At 37.1% G+C, this 22,303-nt stretch overlaps 1 protein-coding gene across 1 annotated transcript; it reads left to right on the forward strand.

Annotated features, from left to right (window-relative positions):
• The first annotated feature begins 17 nt into the window (after positions 1-17).
• On the forward strand, positions 18-18,389 carry LOC140137745 (hsp90 co-chaperone Cdc37-like). Its single transcript, XM_072159511.1, is given in 10 exon segments — positions 18-193; positions 7,079-7,212; positions 8,356-8,422; positions 10,052-10,144; positions 11,268-11,384; positions 11,753-11,911; positions 12,441-12,556; positions 13,391-13,511; positions 16,341-16,418; positions 17,643-18,389. Coding segments are annotated over 10 exon segments (1,197 nt in total). The 5' UTR covers positions 18-160; the 3' UTR covers positions 17,922-18,389.
• Positions 18,390-22,303: the final 3,914 nt, after the last annotated feature.

Raw genomic sequence — 22,303 nt, forward strand, 5'->3', positions numbered from 1 at the left:
GACCTTGTTCAATGAGGAACTTGGTACGTTAGATGAGGCTAAAATCCAGCAAGTTCTAAAGCTTTCGCATAACCAGTGTCAAAGTTCTTAATATACGTGTGGACGTGAGATAGAGCACATTTTTGAGGTTGCGGAAGACAATAACAAAATCAAAATCAAAATGGTGGACTACAGCAAATGGAATCACATTGAGGTAAGCTTACGCAATTTTAAGCGTTTCAGAGCAAAGGATTCACTTACTTTTTTGTTGACTTTTTTTTTAAATATTGCAAATTCACGGCATGTAAATTTTTTGTTCATAAAACCCATAATAAAGTCAAAAATAGGCATCAAAAATTTATGTTAATAATTTTTTTTTTATAAAATATAATATTAAATTATAATTCATGAATTTATGTTTTACAGTATATAAACGTGGATTTGAGTTGGTCGAGTTCTTGAGTAAATGGTGCATGTTTTGATCATCGATCGTATTCGCATGATAGATTTAAGTTTATACTCGAGTCTCGAGAATGAACTCAAGTCAAGAGGCTAGCTTCGAATTAGCACACGTCATGCACGTTTTACGATCGATACGCATCCATCGTTTTTTTGTAGATCAGCGTTTCATTTTTTGCAAGGTTTGTTAAATATTTTGTTGATGTTCAAAATTGATGGTATTAATGAAAGATAGAGATAAAAAGTCTTCAAACTCGAGCAGGGGTTGTTTACAAGTGTCGTACACGTGATGATGACTTGCTGAATGCGGCAGTATAACCGGAAACCTTATTGTTAGTTTTCCACTTTCAAACATACAAACCATCTCAAAAGTTAGATATACATGTACATGTAGTAGGAAACTTTCTTTCCTGAAGGCACCATGTCAACAATGCCTATAAAAGTTGCGTTTTGCCTTGTAAAAGTACGTAATTTTGGCGATCCTAACTTTTAGAACTAATCAATCCCAGTACAAAATATTAATTTCTGACATGATCATGTTATGTTCTGGGTCAGAACTGTTTCTGTTTGAAATCTTGATGGCAAATTGGACAAAAGAAGCACATGGTTTCACTTGACAGCTTTTTAATCCATTCATGTTACGTGAATCACGCTATTGTGGACCATGATGAGTGTTTGGACAAGCGGAACGGCCTTTTGTCTACCTCTCTGTTTGGAAACAGATGAGGAGGTCAAAATTGTCATCCTTGCCGAATAGGAAAGTCAGTGTAATAGTACGGCACTACCGAGCTATATTTTGTGTACATATGTAAGGTTAAAATTGCTAATTTATCAAATCAAACTTTCTCAACAAGGTTAAACTTGTTTTTAACTGTACAAACATACCTTTTATTCCATCGGACAAGCTCTATTTTGTTCCAAAGCCCATTGGAAATCCTTTTGTTATTAAAAGATTTACATGAAAATGTACAGCGTGCTAGTTATTTACTACAAAAATTTCACAGGTTCCACTTTACCAGCAACTCCTAGTCTAGACTATGCCATAGTCGATTTGTGATAAATAAAAATAATGTTTTTAATCATGATGATGAACGCCAGCCCTCAAATTAATGTAATTTTGTCTTGGCGCCCTACATTTCTGTCTGTTTTCAAGCCATTGAAAAGCATAGGCCTACTTGTAATTGCCTTGGTGCCCTTTTCAAATTTGCCTTGAATTGGCTGCCCTTTCAAATTCTTAGTTTGAGGGCTGCATGAGCCTGATGAACACATAATTACACATTCCGTTGAACTCAAAATTATCCGAGGAAAATTATACTGATGTTTATTAGAATTAAGGTTAGCCGAGAGTTTTTCATGCGCTTGATTTCAGAGGGGCGTAAGTTCATAACAGAAACAGCCATGCAGAAAATGAACAAGCGTTCTGGGACGTAGGCCTACTTACAATAGAATATTGATCCACGGTCAAGACATGAAACTTGGCTTAGCTCGTGCCCGGAGCTCGTCAGTCGGGGCGGGCGGGGGTTTATGAGGGGCGACATGCCGGGTCGGATGCCGGGGAGGGTACAAGCCATTTTCGCAATTTTCATAAGGATTTTATAAATTTTAAAATTGATTGGGGCACTTCGTCAAGCTACGCCCTGGAAAATGTGTTGATTTTGAATTTATAGCCTTGATATCTTTGATGAAATAAATCAATGCTGCTATTCCCCTGATTACAATGTAATAGGGTACAACAATAACATCAACAACAATATCAAAAAGCAATTACATGTATTTGCAAATCGAATTTGAGAAGAATATTCAAAAAGACAGACTTAGCAGGCCTACAAATTTCTGAATTATATAAAGTGAAAAACAATCAATCACGATTCACTGCAGTCAGCGAATCAATCAAATAAAACTAAAAAGAAAGGAGCAAGAAAGAATAAAGAAATAGTGAAAAAGAGAAAGAAAGAGAGAGAGAGAAAGAAAAAGAACGAAAAAGAAAGTAAGAAAGGAAGAAAGAAAGAAAGAAAGAAATGAAAAAAAAATGAAAAAAGAAAAGAGAAAGAAAAGAGGAAAGAAAGGAAGTAAAAATGAGAAAAGAGAGAAAAAAGGAAAGAAAATTCAGCCACATGGGGACTCGAACCCACAAAATTGTTCATAACAGATTCCCAGTCCAACGCTCTATCCACTGGACCATACATCAAACTTACGCAATTCCTTATTCTCGAAGCGGATATGTAACTATAATTTGATGTAATTACTTGATTACAATCGCGTCCGCACAATGGCTCTTAGAATAAACACGCATGTCGGCGCTGAAATTTTGAACGAACTGATGGAGGAAAAACCTCGTTTTTTTGCAATACTAGCTTCAATTTGGAGTGAAAATCAAATGGGATAGCAATTGGCAGAATGTTGAGAAATAATGTAGGTATTCAGATGTCTAAATTAACGCCCCGTTATCAAGATATCGATAATTTCACAAAACAGTTTTTTCTCAGAAAAGATTCTCGAAAATGTTCCCCAAAAATGGGCTTTTTAAATTTGATCGGTACTGTATTTGGTTCTTCCCCATGGCAACATTATTTCTTTAATCGATTTGTAGTACAATACAAAAAGGAGAAAACAATCACTCGGCGTGGTTTTATACGGAGCGAACATTTGAAAAAAACTGCATGGAACGTGTTTTTGATCTTGTGAACATGGTGCGTAAAAAATGATTTAAACGAAGGATTTTCAAACGGATTCTAAAATTTTTATAAACACACAAAAATAATGTAAAGATACATCCATGCACCAACATTTGACTCACTGCGATATTTGATTGCTGAGAAAACGCGGTTTTAGAGAACAACTTTATACGCCTTTTATATCGTTTTTATACGTTTCTTCGTGTAACCTTAAAGTATTCAATAGTAAGTGGTCATAAAAAAAGTTCATTAGTGACAGTAAAAGTTTAGTACACCTATGCCTATGTTATTGAATGCAACATAGGCATAATTATACTGGCTCACTTGAAGCACTTCATTATTTTGGAATCTACCAGTTTATTGATCGCGAAAGCCTGAGTAAAAAATTTGACTAGATGTACTTTGGATTTTTATCAAGACTTTGCCCTGGGACTTAGCCTGACACACACTGTCAGCCGTACATGTTCATCAATCCAATTTAACCGCAAGCACAAAGCATGGAAGTACAAGACGCGCTAAACGTACATCCATGCACCAAGTGAAAGTTTAACTTTCGCGCCAGCACAAAGATTCCACAGATTGTTATGTACGATGTAGTAAATGGTAATGGCACGTGCCAGGAGGATTTAAACCATAGCGATATCTGGGCGACCAATCACAAGCCAGATCCATTTAAAGATGCATTTATACATCATGGCCAAGTTTAGTAGACCAGAAATCCGACAATCTCATCCATAGACAGCCGTGTTAAGCATGTAAAACCCGGGGTAAAACCGCAATCCAAAGTCAGTTAGGGCTCATATTGAAATTCCCTTACACAGGAAGGTGTGCGCCATCCTGCAGCTTTCCTGTGCTACCCTTCTTTTGTTAAAATCCTGGGCAGGGTGTATCACTGATGCATATAATCCATCCATTTTATGACCGAGCTTTCCTGAGGCGCGCGCTTAGCGAGGGGAATCCTGCCTTCTTTCTGTGTGAAAACGTGGTAGGGTATTTCAATATGAGCCCTTAGTCCACTTGGGAAGCTAACATAGGGAGTACGGTGCAGGGGCGGATCCAGAAATTTTTGATAGAGGGGGCGCCTTTTGGTCGACAACGAAAAAATGGTGTAAAGGGGGTTACCCCTCGAAAACTCAACGGTTTTGGCCCATTGTTTGCTGTTCATGGCGAATTTGTTCATTTTTTTTAAATTTCTTTCATTTTTGTATTTTTAAGTTAGGCCGGCGCCCTTTGCTAGTCATAAAATAGAGGGGGCGTGTGCCGGCTGCGCCCCCCCCTAAATCCGCCACTGCGGTGACTGAAAAGATGAGACGTGAAAATCTATACAAATTAATACAAATCAGAGTTTTATGCTTAAATGTAATAGCAAGAGTATGCACAATGGGCAAGTGGAAATCTACTCCTTGTCCTATTTTAACCACCTGAGTTTCTAATATTCCTGTTTTAAATTAACTTGTACAACCAATAGGGATCGATTTCACTAGCATGTCCCCTTTGTCAGAAGTGAGAAATGGTTAAGGGTTTACCGTCGTAACTAAACCTACATGTATCGACCAAATTTTTTTAAATTGACATATTTTGTACATTATTATGTGTAGATAATAAATCAGGAAAAAGAACAGGGGGTGCCGGAGCTCACTTTTGAACTACAGCCGGTTTAAAAGAGGTGTACATTTCCAAAAATCTCTGTATACTTCAATGGCAAAATCTGCAATTTGACCAAAATATACCACCTTTTGCGCAAAAAAAATTGGGGGTACCGGACCTTGTTTTCGCGTAAATTGACCAAAATAGGTCAAAAATGCATTTTTTCTGCGACACCATGCGTAGATAATTGCGTACATGGATATTTTTGGTGCGTACTAACGCTGGTATACACACACGATCTGATGCCGGATCAGCGTTCGTTTACGCATATGGCCACAAAAAAGCAATTGTCTGTTTACGCAGGAAAGTTTCACTGTAAAAAAAGTTACCTGAGAAGTGTCCATAATAGGAACAATAGAGGTTATCCACTTCACTCATGTGTGACTTCTAACAAAAAGCACTGGTTCCTGTAGTATTCCTCATTCAAACTAATTCAATGCACGACCTCGGAGTTACCTGCATGACTTTGGCGGGCTATTTTGAAACAGTCATGGTTGCACATGCAGGTACTTCTTTAGAATGTCCTAAACAAGGTATAGCAGTCGTTGATAGGATATGTAGCTTATGGATAACCTCTATTATACATGTAATGATGTCGACTATAAACATGATAAAAGACTTAATAAAGCTTTAAAATTCTTAGCCTAATTCTAATTTGGGGTAGGCCAATTTTGGTCATAAACGGGTGTAAGAAAGACTCCCATTCTGCAAAGATATTGGGCCAAAGAGTTACATGTATCAAGTTACACAAAGAGAGAGGAATTTTCAGCTTTCCCCATGTTCACCTGACTCGAAGTACCAAAAAGAGGATTTATTAAACATGTTAAACCGAAGCGTTTGACACCATGGGCGGAAGTGTTTGACTATAATAGGCCTACAATTATTATAGGCATAGGCCTACTTAGCATGCTTAGTGCCGTTTACCGAGAGGAAAACTTTATTGGTCACAAAACTATACGGAATTATCTCGAGGTGGATTCATATCATCAATGGTTGAGGTTCAATTAAAGCAAAGTTAAACACTGGTTTGCCTATAGCTGTAGAAAAACGTCTGGCCAATTATGGTATAATTTTTGTAAATGTATGACACATTTTTTTGAAACCTAATAGTTTTGATGGTGTTGTCTATATCGCATGTATTATGAATTCAGTGCACGAAGTAGGTCTTTACTCAATAACACAAAATGCTTTAAACATTTAAACTTTTTTAACATTTTTAAAATAACAATAAAAAACATTGAACACTTGCTGCAAAACATATTCTAAGTTTGAACAATGTTGTTGTGTGTTTCATTATAAAACGTTCTACAAACGTATAACCTTTTTTTTTTAAATTAGGCCTATAATATAATGGTTACCGTACCCAACATTTAGGCGAAAATATTATTAAAACGAATTAACCAATTCAACCAACACTCGTTTAGGCCTATGTTAAAAAAAAAACCTGATTCTGTGTTTGTTGAGTAGGCCTATAACTTCATACCATCTATTAGACCCTACTGCGTAGGCCTACTTTGAGGGAGGGGGTCCAGGTCGGTGATTTGGTTTGTACGTGTTGTATTTAATATATTAGAAACGGCCACCTTTTTTGCGCTCAGCAAACATTGTTTTCTTTATTTTGTGGCCCTAGTTATCACCGGTGCGCAAAAATAGCATTGACACACACATCACGCATCGTTCTCTGCGATGTCTGTAACGCAACGCCGAGCACGACGCGGAGCACGCACACGTTGAAAACAGGCGCAATAGATGGAACAACCTGACAGAGATAATAAGCTGTCAGCTAGATAATAAGCTGTCACCTAAATAAAGTGATGGTGGGACGATAATTAGACCTGAATTACTAAAAGTTGCTCAAATGACATGCCTATGAGTTGACATTGTTTTTATTCTCTTCAAAATGAACAAACTTTAAGCATGTTAAGGTGGTACATTAAAGGAGGATTTCGTGATCCTAGCATCCTCTTTTTATGACATTTTTCAGTAGATATCCACGAAAAAAGCTTATTTCCAAAATTTCAGTTGATTCGATTTTTGCGTTTGTGAGTTATGCATGATTAATATTATGTGTATTACACTGCTCAATAGACAATGTGTTGTAATGGTGCACCAGAACGAAATTCAAATTTGGCGATATTTTTGCTAAGCTAATTAATCTGCAAGAAATATTTGGTACATAAACATTATGTAGCCAGAGGTATCCAGTGGTGTAAAAATCTCAACTTTTTGGGGAAAAGTGGGGGATGAGGCTGTGGATCACTTAAATGCCCCTTTAATTAGACTGAATTACTAATTGTAGGCCTATTGTATGTGTATAGGTATCTGATGATGAGGATGAAGTGCATCCTAACATTGACACACCCAGCTTGTTCCGATGGAGACACAAAGCCAGAATGGAGAGGATGGAAGAGGCACAGTTGGAGAGAGAGACTATGGATAAAGGAGTAGCTGAGTAAGTCATAAGTCACCAGTACAAGTACAAGTGTCTTAACTAGCCACCCATGATATGCCAAACAAGCCAACTTAAAGACACTAGCAGTAATCCCTGCAAAGGAGTCAAAATATCGTCTTGAAAAATATTATTGGCTGAAGAAAAGAATGAAAGCTGCAATGTTGATAATTTTATATGAATCTCCATTCAGTTGCATATATATACATACATGTATGTACTACAAGTGTTCGTACAGACAAACTCTTCCAACATTCACTAAATGTGACATTTTACCGTTTTCATATCGTGTTCTGTCTTGTCATTTGCAGTGTATGTTGGCACACCTAAAACTGTATGTATATAATACTCTTTACAAAAAATATAGAATTCATTTTTTTCTTCTGATTTTGAGAGTCACTGATAGTGTCTTATAGACGAATCCAATTTCACGCATTCCTGCACCTCAATGGCGGCCATAGCCGCGACGGGGACCCAACTATCTCACCTAAAATGTGAAATGATGCATGTAGACAAAAGAATGATGACAGTTTACAACACAAAAGAATCTAACATCGAATTTTAAGCGGGTTTAATCCACCCAATTGGGTACTCACAACACCTGTTTGGTGCATGCAGGGTCCCAAATATGGCCGACCAAATCCTGACCATGACTTGGCTCGTTGGATTTGTCTATAATGGCTTGGATAGATGCTAAATTATACTAAGTTGTTGAGAAATGTGTTGAACTTTTAAGTGGATCTGATTTAACAAAATCCTACATGTTCAGGGCTCAATTTTGTTGTACTCATCTGGCGAGAATCAAGTGAGAATCCTTGAGAGAATCATTCTGTGATTCTCGTCGAATATGAGGCCCTGTATGTTGCACATATTTGAACTCTTTGATCCCCCAACATCCTGGCTGTAGAAGCGAGCTGATGTTTGAAAAGTCAAATCAGGATGGGTAAATTATTTTATTTACAGTATGAAAAAACCTCACTTTCTACTATTCTAGCTAAGACACTGCATTTTTTAAAATTTTTAGTTCTCTTCATATTATGATAAAGTCCTCTCATTTTAACTGGTGTTCATAATCATAGCAAGGGAGCCCAGTTTCAATTTGCGGTCAATCAGATCGTTTACTTTTTCTTTCTTTTTTCAATCCAGAGCCAGGACAAAAGTTGAAGAAACTAGAAAGAAACTGGAGCAATTAAAAACACAAGGTGATACTGAGGTAAGTGCAAAGCATTTAAATCATGTTGAACCTGATGAACTTATGCAGTCCAACCTCAGAGAAGATTTATAAGCAGTCCCATGATCCTACTGAAACATCCGGGTACTTGAGAACCAGTCTAGTAATCACAGAGTTTCACACAATTCTTCACTGTTGATTCCCGTTCCAAAGACACGATTTTCAAGCACTCAAGATGTGTCCAAAACTTGGGTCGATAAGCATTTTGAGATGATCTCTGAAAAGAACATCGGTACCCTGTTCAAATGAGCTCTTTTTTGTTACTATCGACCCACATTTAAATGAGGAATAAAAGTACAAGAAATCGGTATACTAAAAGTAACAAATTCAATTTAATGGATGCGACTGATTTCGTATGTCGCATATTTCAAAGTACAACGCGAACGCACGACCATGGATACAATAATGAAAATACTAACCGATCATGAGTGAGTTGGCAAGGTTTGATTCACTTCTGCGTTACACACACGCAGGCGTTCATCACACAGTGTATGCAGAGAATCAAGTACCGTACCCGGATGTTTCACTAGTATCATGGGATCGCCTATAAATCTTCTCTGGTCCAACCTCTTTTAGATCTGGCCATGATGTGACTAAGCAGCATTGGTCAATAAGTGACAAATCAGGATCAACTGAATTATGTGTAATTCTGCATTGAATGTTCAAAAGTCTTTGCTAAATATTATTTGGGACAACAAAAGATTACGTGTTTCTAATTGCTATGGTGTCAAACTCAAAACATTAAAACTGCATTTTCACACAGCTGGATTAGAGAGAGATTTTGTATATAATTTGGGATGCGGGTGGATAAGGAAGGTTGGATACGCGGATTTAGGGTTTCTCTAGCGGAAGTCAATTTGTGCCGAAATTCGTTCCCACAATGCTGTGATGATATCTTGTCTACAATCGGGATATTGCATTGTGGCATTTGTGGGAAGGAATTTCGGCACAAATTGACTTCCGGTAGAGAAACCCTAAATCCGTGTATTGTGTATCATCAGTGTGTCAAATTTTCAGTGATGGGCGGTGTTTGGGGATAAATTACATAAACTTTACTCTTTAGTGGAGGGTGATAAAAAGTGATGGGCTCTGCTGCCAACCACTGTACATGCCCACTGTAGCTACAACCCTATTTATAATTTGATTTAAGAAATTGCGTTATTTTTCCATTATTGAGCAGTCCCAAGAGATCGAGTCTAAAAAAATCAGATGAAGTGTAGGAATTGTAATTAACTTGCTTAAATTGTCTTGCTCTGAAGAGTGAAGATACATGTGTACTCAATACTTCGGCACTGTCGCTGTGTAATTCAGCATACCCATCAGATTATGATAAATTTATCTCTACCTGTCTTGGCTTGCTCTGAGTCAACAGTCAGCTTCCAATTTGAAGTCCTTATTGTTGCCATGTCAACCAGCCGTAGAATTTCTATGATGTCGTTTTCAGTGCTAACAAACGAGAGGATTTTACAAATTGCTTTATATCCCAACTCCCATAATACATTGCGAATTCAAACACTTTTGTGAATAAGACTTGTTGAAGTCATGTCAATATCCATGGATACAATCTTAATCAATAATTTGCATTGCATTTACATTACATTTGCATTTCAGAAAGCAAAAGCTATAGAAACTCGACTGAAAGAGTTAGAAGAAGATGAAAAAAGGTGGCGAAAGAAAGAAGAAGACCTGGCAAAGAAAGAAAAGGTAGGTATACCAATGAGAGAGATTGGTCACTGTATTGGTCATTGTGAATTCAATGGGATATTCCAGTTGAAATCCATAAACCCCCTATTTTAACCCCATTTGAAATTCACACTCCCTGTGAGGGAGATTAAGATTAACTTGACCATCCTAAGGGACCTGAATGATTCAAACTTATCAGAGAATAATGATAAGGCGACGAAAAAAGAAAACCCTGTTCTACGCATAGACATACCACCTAGACCTATGACTGCCCATCCCTTACCACAGCGGGAGGTGAAGCCCCGTATCCAAGGTGATTTTGGTCGGGTGGTCGGACACGGAGAAATAAGCGTTCATGTCTGGAGAGAAAGATGCGCTCATTTGCGTGATTGTTGCGCCATTATCGCTCGCGTCAAATGCGACATGTTCCGTAGACGCGAACATATCTGCTTGCTTGCGCCTGGTTATGCGTCCTTGTCAAAGTCGTTGCTAAGCAGTGTCGGCATCACTACACGAACCAAAGTCATAGGGCTAGGTACTTGTTTGTCTGGGGTTCTACGGGCCCGACCGACCCAGATTTTGAACAAATTGGGAAAAAAAATTTCCTGTACAAATGAATACCGACCCAAATTTCGACAATTTCAGGAACAAATTTTTTTTTTGTATTTTCCCAAATTGCAAATATTTACAGATTTTGGTGATTTTATGGGTCATTTCAAAAAAAAAAAGCCTGACCGACCGACCCTACTTGAAAGGTCCGTCCGCCAGTAGAACAGGTTTTTTTTTTCGTCAGCCTAAGAGTGATAATACTTTATCAAGAGATCACAAAGGGCTTTAAATGAAATATAGATATAAATGTACAAAGATAATAAAAAAGATAATTTTCAAACTAAAACCAGCATTTAAAAGAAGGCAAATATATAAAGATTAATAAACAGAATTACATGTAGCCAAAAGAAAGACATATAAACTATAGACCTGAAACTAAACATATTGTCTATGTAGCATTGGAGAAGCAGACATGAAACAACAAAAGTCATAAGTGAAAGTCACGCTCAATTTAAATTAAATTGGAACTTTTGTTAATCAAATTAAGATTCCAATGACATTTCAAACTGTTTTTCTCTCATTTATTAAATGTCAGCAAACTCCATGGAATGTAGATACACTGAGTAAGGAAGGATTTCAGAAGACAGTCATCAACAAATATCAGGAGAAACCAGAAAGTGAGATGACAGATGAGGAAATAGAAGAGAGACATGTAAGTTTGGCAATGATTTATACTTATTTGGCAATAAAATTATTTGGTATCCTTTAAAGTCTGTCATTTATTCTGTATATATATGTGGTACAACAATGACGAGAGGACACTTGGATGAAATCAAGCTACTGCTTCAAAGGCATCATTGAATGTGGAAGTGAGAATTTACTTGACCAGTTGTAGTCCTACTATGTAGGGCGTATTGGGTGGGCTGGAATCAAAATCGGACCCTGATTATAAGACTATCCATGTGCGCAAGGTGACATTTACACCTACTTGAGTTCCTTTCTGTAGAAATGCTCGTTTTAAGAAATTTGACCACAGCCAGCAACCTTGATATTCATTTTTAACTTGTCATTATTCCATAGAGAACTTTTGTGAAGAAAAACGAAAAGATTGTGAAGAAGTTTGGCATGTTCAAGAAGTTGGATGACAGCCAGCAATTTTTACAAGACAACTTGGAGTTGGTTTGCGAGGAGACATCCAACTACCTGGTCATCTGGTGTGTCAACTTAGCATGCTAAGAGGTAGGTCAACTGAGAAATGATTTACCCCATATGATAACATGTAGGAATTGGATGATTATCTATGTAAACCTGTAGTCAAGAAATTATAGTAATCCCCTTTTTTTCATCATGTTAACTGGTCTTTTAATGTGTATTGTGTATTAGCCATGCTCAATGCATAGAAAGAAAAGGGCAAGAACATGGGAACGTGAACACATGGAATTAGCAGGAGAACATTAAATAGCTCTTCTAGAGCCTTCAAGGAGAGCTGTTTAGAGCATTTACAACAGAATGTAAGGAGAGAATGGCCAACTAAGGAGAGCTAACATTGACTCTCCTATATCAGATTTCAGAAGAGCAGTAGACAGCGATTGCTCTTGCTCTCCTCAAAGGCATTCCCTGAAATTGGAATGAGTTGTAAAATGCAATAAATTACCAAAATTGCTGTACTTCTGTATTCATTGTTTCTATTGCCTGTAGCTGAAGGAGGGAGAAGATAAAAGTCTTGACCGATGCATAATTTTCTGCTTCTGTTTGTTCTTTGTTTTAGAAAATGGCCCTCATGGAGCAAGTAGCACATCAATGTATAGTTATGCAGTATCTACTGGAGCTGGCCAAGAGTTTAAAACAGGACCCAAGAGCTTGCATTAGACCATTCTTTACAAAGTAAGTGCTACTTAACTGTGTTGACTTGCTGAAGTAAGAAGTGAGAAGCCAAAATTAAAATTTTGTTTACTTTTAGTTCACTACAGATGAGTAATTGTGTCCAAAAGCAGTATTATTTATCCTTTTTTCATTTCATGTTCTTACCTATATAACATGTAACAATATGCTAACACTGACATTACACTGACACTGTTTCTAGAATATATTATATATTATATATATTATAAAACAATAAAAAAGTGCAGAAGATATTGATGACTTTTTTCAGTTTTAACAACCAATGACCCTTTGTTTACTAACTAGGGGCCAGATCAATCTTACAATAGAGGCCGTCAGCCTTTTCCTCGGGACCCGCCATCTTGTGGGTACGCCCCCGATTACGCGGAAGTCGCAGCGCGTGACGCACCTCTTCAGTCAAGCGTCAACGCGGTGATCTTAGCAACAAGGCACTCCGTACCCACAAGATGGCAGCGTTGACGTCACAATGACTACCTCTATTGGTTTACAGGAGTTTTATGTGGTAAATCAATTGTAAGACTGTGAAATGGGCTATTCTAGTTGAAATCCATACACCCCCTATGGAAGACATGACCTTAATCTCACACACAAGGAATGTAGATTTCAAATAGAATCACCCATTAAGGTAACCATTTGAAATCTACACTCCCTATGTGGGATATGAAGGTCATGTCTTCTATAGGGGGTGTATGGATTTCAACTGGAATAGCCCAAATGGGTCAGGCTATGATATGAATCTATGTAAACTACCATTTTAACTTGTTGTATTTTGAGCGTGAGGTTTCATTTAATTTTCCATCATCATCTTTATTACAGAATTAAGAAAGCTGATCCAGAGTATATGAGAGCGTTTGAAGATGAACTGCAGGCATTTAAGGAGAGAGTAAGAAAACGAGCCAAAGACCGCTATGAGAAAGCACTCAAGGAAGCAGAAGAGGTAGGGACAACAAAAGGTCACAAATTATTTTAATAAAAATAAATAAACGGAAATGTCCTTTTGAAGCCATAATGTATGATTTCCATCAAATTTTAATTTTGTTATTCTGTACTCAAAATGCTAAAATAATATCTATTCTATTATAAATTAGGCAGTTTGGCGAATTTGGAAGTCTAAAAACTTTTACGGTCTACTTTATTTGCTCTGTCAACCTGATAAACACAACAAATTTGGCGGATTCCATTTAGTTATTATATTAATCAGGACATGTGTAAACGTTAATTACAAATATGCCAAAAAAATCAGGTTTGAAAATATTTAACGAATTTCATATTATAAGATCGTACATTATGGCTTTAATGTTCTGGAACAACTCGCTTGCCATAAATGATCAGCATAATGTGGGAGGAAAACCATGAAATTTGGCACAGTTGTAGAGTTTGATATGCTGAATAATTCTTGGTATTGGGGGTAAGTGAAATGTTCAACATAGTATAGGCCTAGCTTTTCCATGGCACACACTTGCTTTCAGCTGAATTGCTTTATTGAAAGCACTTTTCATGTCTTCCATCTAATATGTTTCTCCCTTGGACTTAGATTTACTTTACTAACTGATTGTCCCTGCCCAGCTCTTTGTTCGTTTGTATTGTTTGTCCCGTCCCGTCTGTCTTTGTCCTGTCCCTACCCCATTCTTGACAACAAAACATTTAGCTCTCTTATCAAGTCATGGTGGGTCCAATCTAAAAGTTCCCTGGAGTTTACCGGCCTCCCCTTCATATATTATATCTTCCTCTCCTTTTTCTTATCATCATGTATCACAACACTTGGTTTCAGAGAAGAACGGCAGTCCCTTGCTCAGATTGACGTGAGCGTCCTGTTAATGAGCGCCATACGCGGAGCTTTGTTTGTGTTGTTATGATTATCAGACGATTGAATCGGGCAATCAGAACCCCACTTCCGTGTTTACGCTGTGCACGCTCTCAAAATGTAAACATGTGCCGTTCTTCTTTGGCAGAAACTGTTCTTTTAAATCCAAGCATCCAGTCTAATATTTCTCTGTTTTTACATGATTTATGTATTTGTCTGTATCCTGATGATATCAATATTGATTGTTTTTTCATATGTGAAAATATGTAGGCCTTAATAGCACAGGTATGTTTGTATGTATATTGTTACTATCGTTAAAAAAAAAAAAAAATTGTTTGTTTGTTCACGTCCGACCGACCGTGTACCCTGGTCCCGACCGTGGCTTTTTTTTAAAATTATTATTATTAATTTTTTTTTTTTGAATTTTTGATTTTTTTTTTTTTTTTGGCATCGATGGGACATTGTATAAAACAGTGGTTAGTATAAATTTAAAGAAAGAAAATGAACAGTATAACATGCAGAACCATCTCAAGAGTTAAACCAGTAAAGTGCTGTGTGTTTTGACTTTTATTTACCAGTCTTCAAATTGTCAGTTTCAAGTGCAATATCTAAAAAAATTTTAAAAAATAAAAAATCCGACCTACTGACCCAACTGTTTCATAAGCCTCTATGGACAAACAAACAATTTCTTTTTTTTGGCCTTATCATGAAATTCTAGTTGCTACTAAACAATTTGTCATTCTTACTTTTATTAAATTGTAGTCATTACTAGTATTAACTATAAAACAGAGAAACACAAGGAATCACATCAAACCAAAATTCTCCTGACCGAACCCAATGAAGGCTGATAGTGATGTGATTCCCCTTTTGCGACCTGAGCAACGAAACAAACAAAACGGCCCGCTCTGATTGGCGAAAAAACGCGATCCATGCTACATGCCATGCCACCAAAACAATGTGATGACCTCTGCAGGTCATGACCTTACAAGGTCAACATTGGACGCTAGCATTTCTCTGCTGGGGTAAATCAGATTCTTCATGATGGGCACATTCAGAATCGTTATTATTGTTATTAAGTATTATTGTTATTGTTATTGTTATTATTGTTATTATTATTACTAGTGTTATTATTAACATTATATTATTTATTGTTGTTTTGTTGTTGTTGTTAAGATTATTATTATCATTTATTATTTTCATAATTATAATTTGGTTACTAGTTTGATTATTGTATTAAAAAATTGTTCCTAATTGTATCTTCACTGCATTCATTATATTTTATAATTTTGTACAGTTATATGTGACCGTCCACCACAAACCAGCCGTAAAGTCAGCAAATTGTATTCTGAGTTACAGTGTAAAATGTGCATGAAGGTCGTATTCATAGGTACCTCAAGTTGGTGCTACATGTGTCTCATTTTGCTAGTGCCAGTCAAACACCTTTTAAACCAATCAATAATCCTATTGTTGAAGAGGATAATAAGCTTCTACATATGTCAATAGTATTCTTAAATAGCTCTAGTCTTTGTTTGCTTTGGCTAAATCCTGTTCAAGTGGTGGGTTACAAAGCATTGTATTTTGTCTAGGTACATAACCAATGAGAGGACATTCCTGAACCTCATTGACTTGGGGATGATTTGAAATGACCGCCAATTATCATATGACTGTTTGATATTTATTACCAGCAATGTGGAAAAAGAGACACATGTAGAACCGAAATAAGGTACCATTTTGTTGAAGGAGCAAAGTTCAACAAACCATAACCCCGCTTCAAGATATTGTTTGAAGTCAAATGATATACCATTTTAAAGCTTATGATATATATTTTCTAAACACAAAATAAAAGAAAATTGACCGGGTGCCGACTTTACGGCTGGTTTGTGGTGGACGGTCACATATAGTTGTAACTTTTGAAGATTTAACTGTGAATAAATCTGAATATTTGATTGCATTTAATTGTAGGAACTAGAGAAAGAGAAACAAGCCAGACTAGGTCCTGGAGGATTAGATCCGATGGAAGTGTTTGAATCCCTGCCAAAAGTAAGTACAAGTTACTGCCTCATCAGTTTTGCCCGATGTAGGCAATAACCCAGGTGGGGGCAGAGAAGATTTATCAGCAGTCCTATTATACTACTGAAACATCCGGGTACTTGAGAACCAGTCTAGTAATCACAGAATTTCACACAATTCTTCACTGTTGATTCCCGTTCCAAAGACGCGATTTTCAAACACTCAAAATATGTCCAAAACTTGGGTCGATAAGCATTTTGAGACGATCCCTGAAAAGAACTTCGGTACCCTGTTCAAATGAGCTTTTTTTTGTTACTATCGACTCACATTTGAATGAGGAATAAAAGTCTGAAAGTACAAGAAATCGGTATACTATAAGTAAAAAATTCAATTTAATGGACACAGCTGCCAGCAGCTGTATGCGATGCGACCGATTTTGTATGTCGCGTATTTCAAAGTACAACACGAAACGCACGACCATGGATACAATAATGAAAATACTAACCAATCATGAGTGAGTTGGCAAGGTTTGATTCACTTCCGCATTACGCACTTGCGGGCGTTCATCACACAGTGTACGCAGCTGTGTTCATTCAATTGAAATTTCTGGCAGACTGGTTCTCAAGTACCCGGATGTTTCACTAGTATCATGGGATCGCCTATAAATCTTCTCTGGGTGGGGGGTACTCAAATAATTTGTTGGTAAAATGGGGTCTCCTGAACTCAAATGGAGGTTTGTTTTGCTCTTTTAAGTAAGTTTTTGGGAAGATATTTCTCAGAAATAAGTGCTTTGAGCTCAAGTTTAAAGTTATAATGAAAGACAGAGATAAAAAGACTTAATGGCGTCTGTCAATCAAACTCAAGCAGGGTTTGTTTACACAAATGTCGTGATCATGACTTGCTGAATGCAGCAGTATAACCGGGGGCCTTATTGTTAATTTTACACCTTCAAACATACAAACCATCTCAAAAGTTGCGTCTTTATAGTTAGTAGGAAACTTCCTTTCCTGAAGGCACCATGTCAACAATGCCTAGAAAAGTTGCTTTTTGCCAGTTTCTGCTATTCCTCTTCTCGGATCGGCACCAGATAAATCGGCCTTCCTTTTACGCGCTGTTAACCAATCAAGGAATTCGATTGACAGTGACTGTCAATAACAATATGTATAAAATATGCATAAAAATCCACAAGGCATTCTTTGCATATTTCACATTTTGTTGTATCTAAACTCTTTATTTCTTCCTTGGTCACCACAGGAAATGCAAGATTGTTTTGAAAGCAAGGACATTAGTCAACTTCAAGCAGTCGTTGCTGCCATGAAGGAAGAGGATGCCGCTTACCACATGAAGCGTTGTGTGGAGTCGGGTCTCTGGGTCCCAGATGCTAAGAAGGCAGACCAGGAAGCTGCCGAGAAGAAGGCCGCAGAACAAGGACAAGGTGATAACAAAGAAGAGGAGGAATCACCGGAGGAGGAAGAAGAAGACGAAGAGGAATCGCCATATGCAGAAATAAAGGGAGACGGGACAAGTGTATAGGAGTGGTTATCTTTGCTGAAATTGTTTTAATGTTATAAATCACACTGTACTGTGAGTGAGGTTCATTTAAGTAATGCAAACTGTTACTGGCAACATGTACTTATTTCAGCACATGCAGCGTGTATGTTTAAACAGATGTATGCACAACACATTTAACAGACTTTTGTTACAACAAAATCCCAGTCAAGTCATATTTTAAGCTTTCAGTCATGAAAGAAGGTATTTAGATTTGCCCTGTCAAGTAAGGGAATGACCCAAAAGAAATATGATGTCTTTATAACTGAAACTAGTTTGAGAGTTGGTCAAAATTTTGATTACTTTTTTGTTACAGACAGGGAGAAAAGGGGGTTAGCTTTGAAACAAAACTAGCTACATTTCGTCGGTCGCAACACATAGTGGCGTAGAGTGATTTTCCAAACTTTCCGTTTCACATAGTGGCGTATAGCTTTAGAGTTAAGGGTTTTCCGTCGTCACCCAATTCGACTCGACTATATGCGCCTCTTTTCAATGCGTGCGTACTCAGCGTCATGCTCGGCGTTATGCGTTGCAGACATCGCAGAGAACGATGCGTGTTGTGCGTGTCAATGCTATTTTTGCGCACCGGCGATAACCAGGGCCACAAAATAAAGAAAACAATGTTTGCTGAGCGCAAGAAAAGTGGCCGCTTATATATAACATGTAGGCCTACAAACCAAATTTTACCAGCGTGCTTCCACTGATAACGGACCTGGACCCCTCCCCCAAAGTAGGCTTACGACAGTAGGGTCCAATGGTATGAAGTTATAGGCCTACCCAACAAACACAGAATCAAGGTTTTTTTTAAACATTAGGCCTAAACGAGTGTTGGATAAATTGGTTAATTCGTTTTAATAATATTTTGGCCTAAATGTTGGGTAACCACTACCGGTATATTATAGGCCTATTATTAAAGGTTATACGTTTGTAGAACGTTTCATAATGGTTTCATAATGAAACGCACCACACGGCAAGTTTATAATCCAACATTTAAATCTTTAAAGCATTTTGTGTTATTGGGTAAAGACCTAGGTCTACTACGTGCACTGAATTCAAAATACATGCGATATAGACAACACTATCAAAACTATTCAATTTCAAAAAAATGTGTCATACATTTACAAAAATAATATCATAGCCTATAGGCCAAACGTTTTTCTACAGCTATAGGCAACCCAGTGTTTAATCTTGCTTTAATTGAACTGCTTTGTGATATGAATCCACCTCGAGATAATTCCGTATTATATATTTTTTGTGACCAGAAAAGTTTTCATCTCGGTAAACGGCACTAAGCATGCTAAGGTGGCCTATGCCTATAATAATTGTAGGCCTATTATAGTCAAACACTTCCGGCCATGGTGTCAAACGCTTCGCTTTAACATATTTAATAAATCCTCTTTTTGGTCGATCGAGTCAGGTGAACATGGTGAAAGCTGAAAATTTCTCACTTTGTGTAACTTACTAACTTGCCGATAACTCTTTGGTCCAATATCTTTGCAGATTGCAGAATGGGAGTCTTTCTTACACCCGTTTATGACGGACCAAAATACACCAAATTAGTAAGAATATTAAGGCATGAAATCTTAATAATCGACATCATTAGAATAATTGTTCCTATTATGGTAACTTCTTAGGTAACTTTTTTTACAGTGAAAACTTTCCTGCGTAAACAGACAATTCCTTTTTTGTGGCCATATGCGTAAATGAACGCTTATCCGCATCAGATCGCGTGTATACCAGCGCTGGTACGCACCAACATATCCATGTACGCAAATAACTACGCATGGTGTCGCAGAAAAAATGCATTTTTGACCTATTTTGGTCAATTTACGCGAAAACAAGGTCCGGTACCCCCAGGTTTTTTTTGCGCGATTTACACTGAGCTTTTTATTTTTCATAACATATATAAAATTTAAAAAATTTGATCGATACAATTTTTGCTACAACGCAAAAGGTTGTCTATTTTGAGAAAATTGATGATTTTGCCATTGAAGTGTACAGAGATTTTTGGAAATGTACACCTCTTTTAAAACGGCTGTAGCTCAAAAGTGAGGTCAGGTACCCATTTGTTAATGATTTCGCAGAGATTTAATATCTACACATATTAATGTACAAATATGTCAATTAAAAAAAATTTGATCGAATGGTTTAGTTACGACGGTAAACCCTTAACTATTATCCTATAACAGTTATTCCTTGTTAACTATAAAGACACAGTTTAATAGTTTGAACCTTAAACTTCAATTTCAAATGGAATCGGGCCACTGAGAGATAACAGTGGAGAAGTATAGACCCCGTTACTAGTAGCATATCCTTCAAAAACGGTTTGCTCGGAAACATATTTTGTCCTTCACGTACGCCACTATGTGTTGCGACCGACGATTTATAAGACATCGTTGATATTTTGGGACTTTCCCTAAAAATGTTGTATCTGCTAGTTCAGTGATTCAATTTCTGAAGACATGCTAACATCAATATATTCATGTTGGCTATAGCACATTCAACCCATCGTGGGACATTTTTCAAACAAATTCAAGCTACCAGCCGATCATGCATATCACGCTATGCATGACTGACTGGCTGAAGATTAACCGGCAGCCTGGATTTGTTTGAAAAGCGTCCCGCGATGGGTTGAATCTGCTATAATGTAGGTGATTTTCAGTTAATTGAACTGGCATCCATTTACATTGTAGAAGTTAGCATGATTAAAGTAAAAAATTGCAATCTCAGAAATACTACTGGATTTTGGCTGAGCAGACTGATTAAAAACACCTGTTTACCAAGTAAATAGACAGCACCTGTTCAGTAATCTGTGTATAGATACTGCTTTTTAGCTTGGGAGGGCAGTGATGGGCAAGAGGTATTGATGTCCCAGTTGCTATGCTATTGTTAAATTAAATTTGCAATAAATAATGTGACGGAAAAATCCTTTTCTATGGGCGTACAGACTTTTTAAATAAGGTTGGCTAAATGACCTAGAAAGTCACAGAAAGCTTGGAAAATCTGAAGGAAAAAAAACCATTTTAGTTTTTGCTTTTTTTTTTCAAAAGCAATCCAGTTCGCCAAAGGAACAGCTATTTTACTTGCATATCACAAAAAAAAAAATCCCCAAACACAAAATCTGGTTTGGTCAGGCCTATAGTACAGATTTTTTTGTCACCTAAATAACAAATGTTTCTGTTTGTGTTCACATTTTTACCCCACCTACAAATGCAAATGAAGAAACAACTTTGTGTGAACTTGACGCTGCATGGGGTATAAAAGAATTTCAGCAAAATATGTGTATTAATGAACTTTGACCTCTCAAATGTTATGGTGAACACACCAACATTACTATTCCACATGCACATGATATTTTACCAGTATGTACGTCATTAGTTAGGCAAATAAGTTGACTTGCCCTTATCGACCGACCCAAATGTGTTTTTTTTTTATTTTACTGTAGGGAAATGTCATATTTTGGTTTATAATATTCAAAATATGTGTTTTATTTATGTTAAACTGCAGTATAAACGCATAAAATCATCAATTTCTTGCAAATTCTGACTTGATTTCTGCGTTTGTTTCGTTAATTTTGGCAGCGTAATTTCCGTAAAACATACGCTGTAACCTAAACAGGGAAATGTTGGATGAATATTGTGTTCAGTCGCGTTTCCTGCATTGATTTGAATCACAATTTCCGTATTCGATAAAATACACACCTGAAGATGCGTACATTTGTAAAGCGCATACTGTCTCTTATTTCTCTAAAATTCTCTATGCAAAGTATTAGGTGTCACATCATATATTGCAGAATTTGCTAAAAAAAAAAATCCAACCGACCGACCCAATTGTTGGTACCTAAAGGCAAGTCAACATATTTTTTAAAGCCTTATTGCAAATGTTAATTAAAGCACTTCAAACTCAGTGAGATAATTTAGTGGTTACATGCCTTCAGCACATGTAATAAACTTTGCATGTTTAAATTGTTGTTAATTAAATTGATAACTTTGTCAGCATACAAATACTACATAGAGGGGAAATAGGACGAACTATTTTCCCGCTGTACTGGCTACGCCCCCGAACCCTGAGTGTGAGGACATGGAGTGGTGTAATCCTGTAGCCAGTACAGAGGGGAAATTATAGTTTTCAGCAGAGAAATTCAGCGGTCTGCCAATTTGGCGCAGTTTATGGCGTATACGGAAGTGTGCTTCTGATTGGCTAATTGAATCACGTCATCATCACATTGGCACCTCATTCGCTGGTCAAGCTGTGTAGCAACGCATGACCTAGTTCTTTTTACGCGATAATCCGACAGAACAGACGAACACCGCTGAAGTAATCTGCTGAATGGTATAGTTGTCCTGTTTCATCAATATAAACCATGT

The sequence above is a fragment of the Amphiura filiformis genome, chromosome 17 (assembly GCF_039555335.1).
Source record: "Amphiura filiformis chromosome 17, Afil_fr2py, whole genome shotgun sequence".
In the NCBI taxonomy this organism is placed as follows: domain Eukaryota; kingdom Metazoa; phylum Echinodermata; class Ophiuroidea; order Amphilepidida; family Amphiuridae; genus Amphiura; species Amphiura filiformis.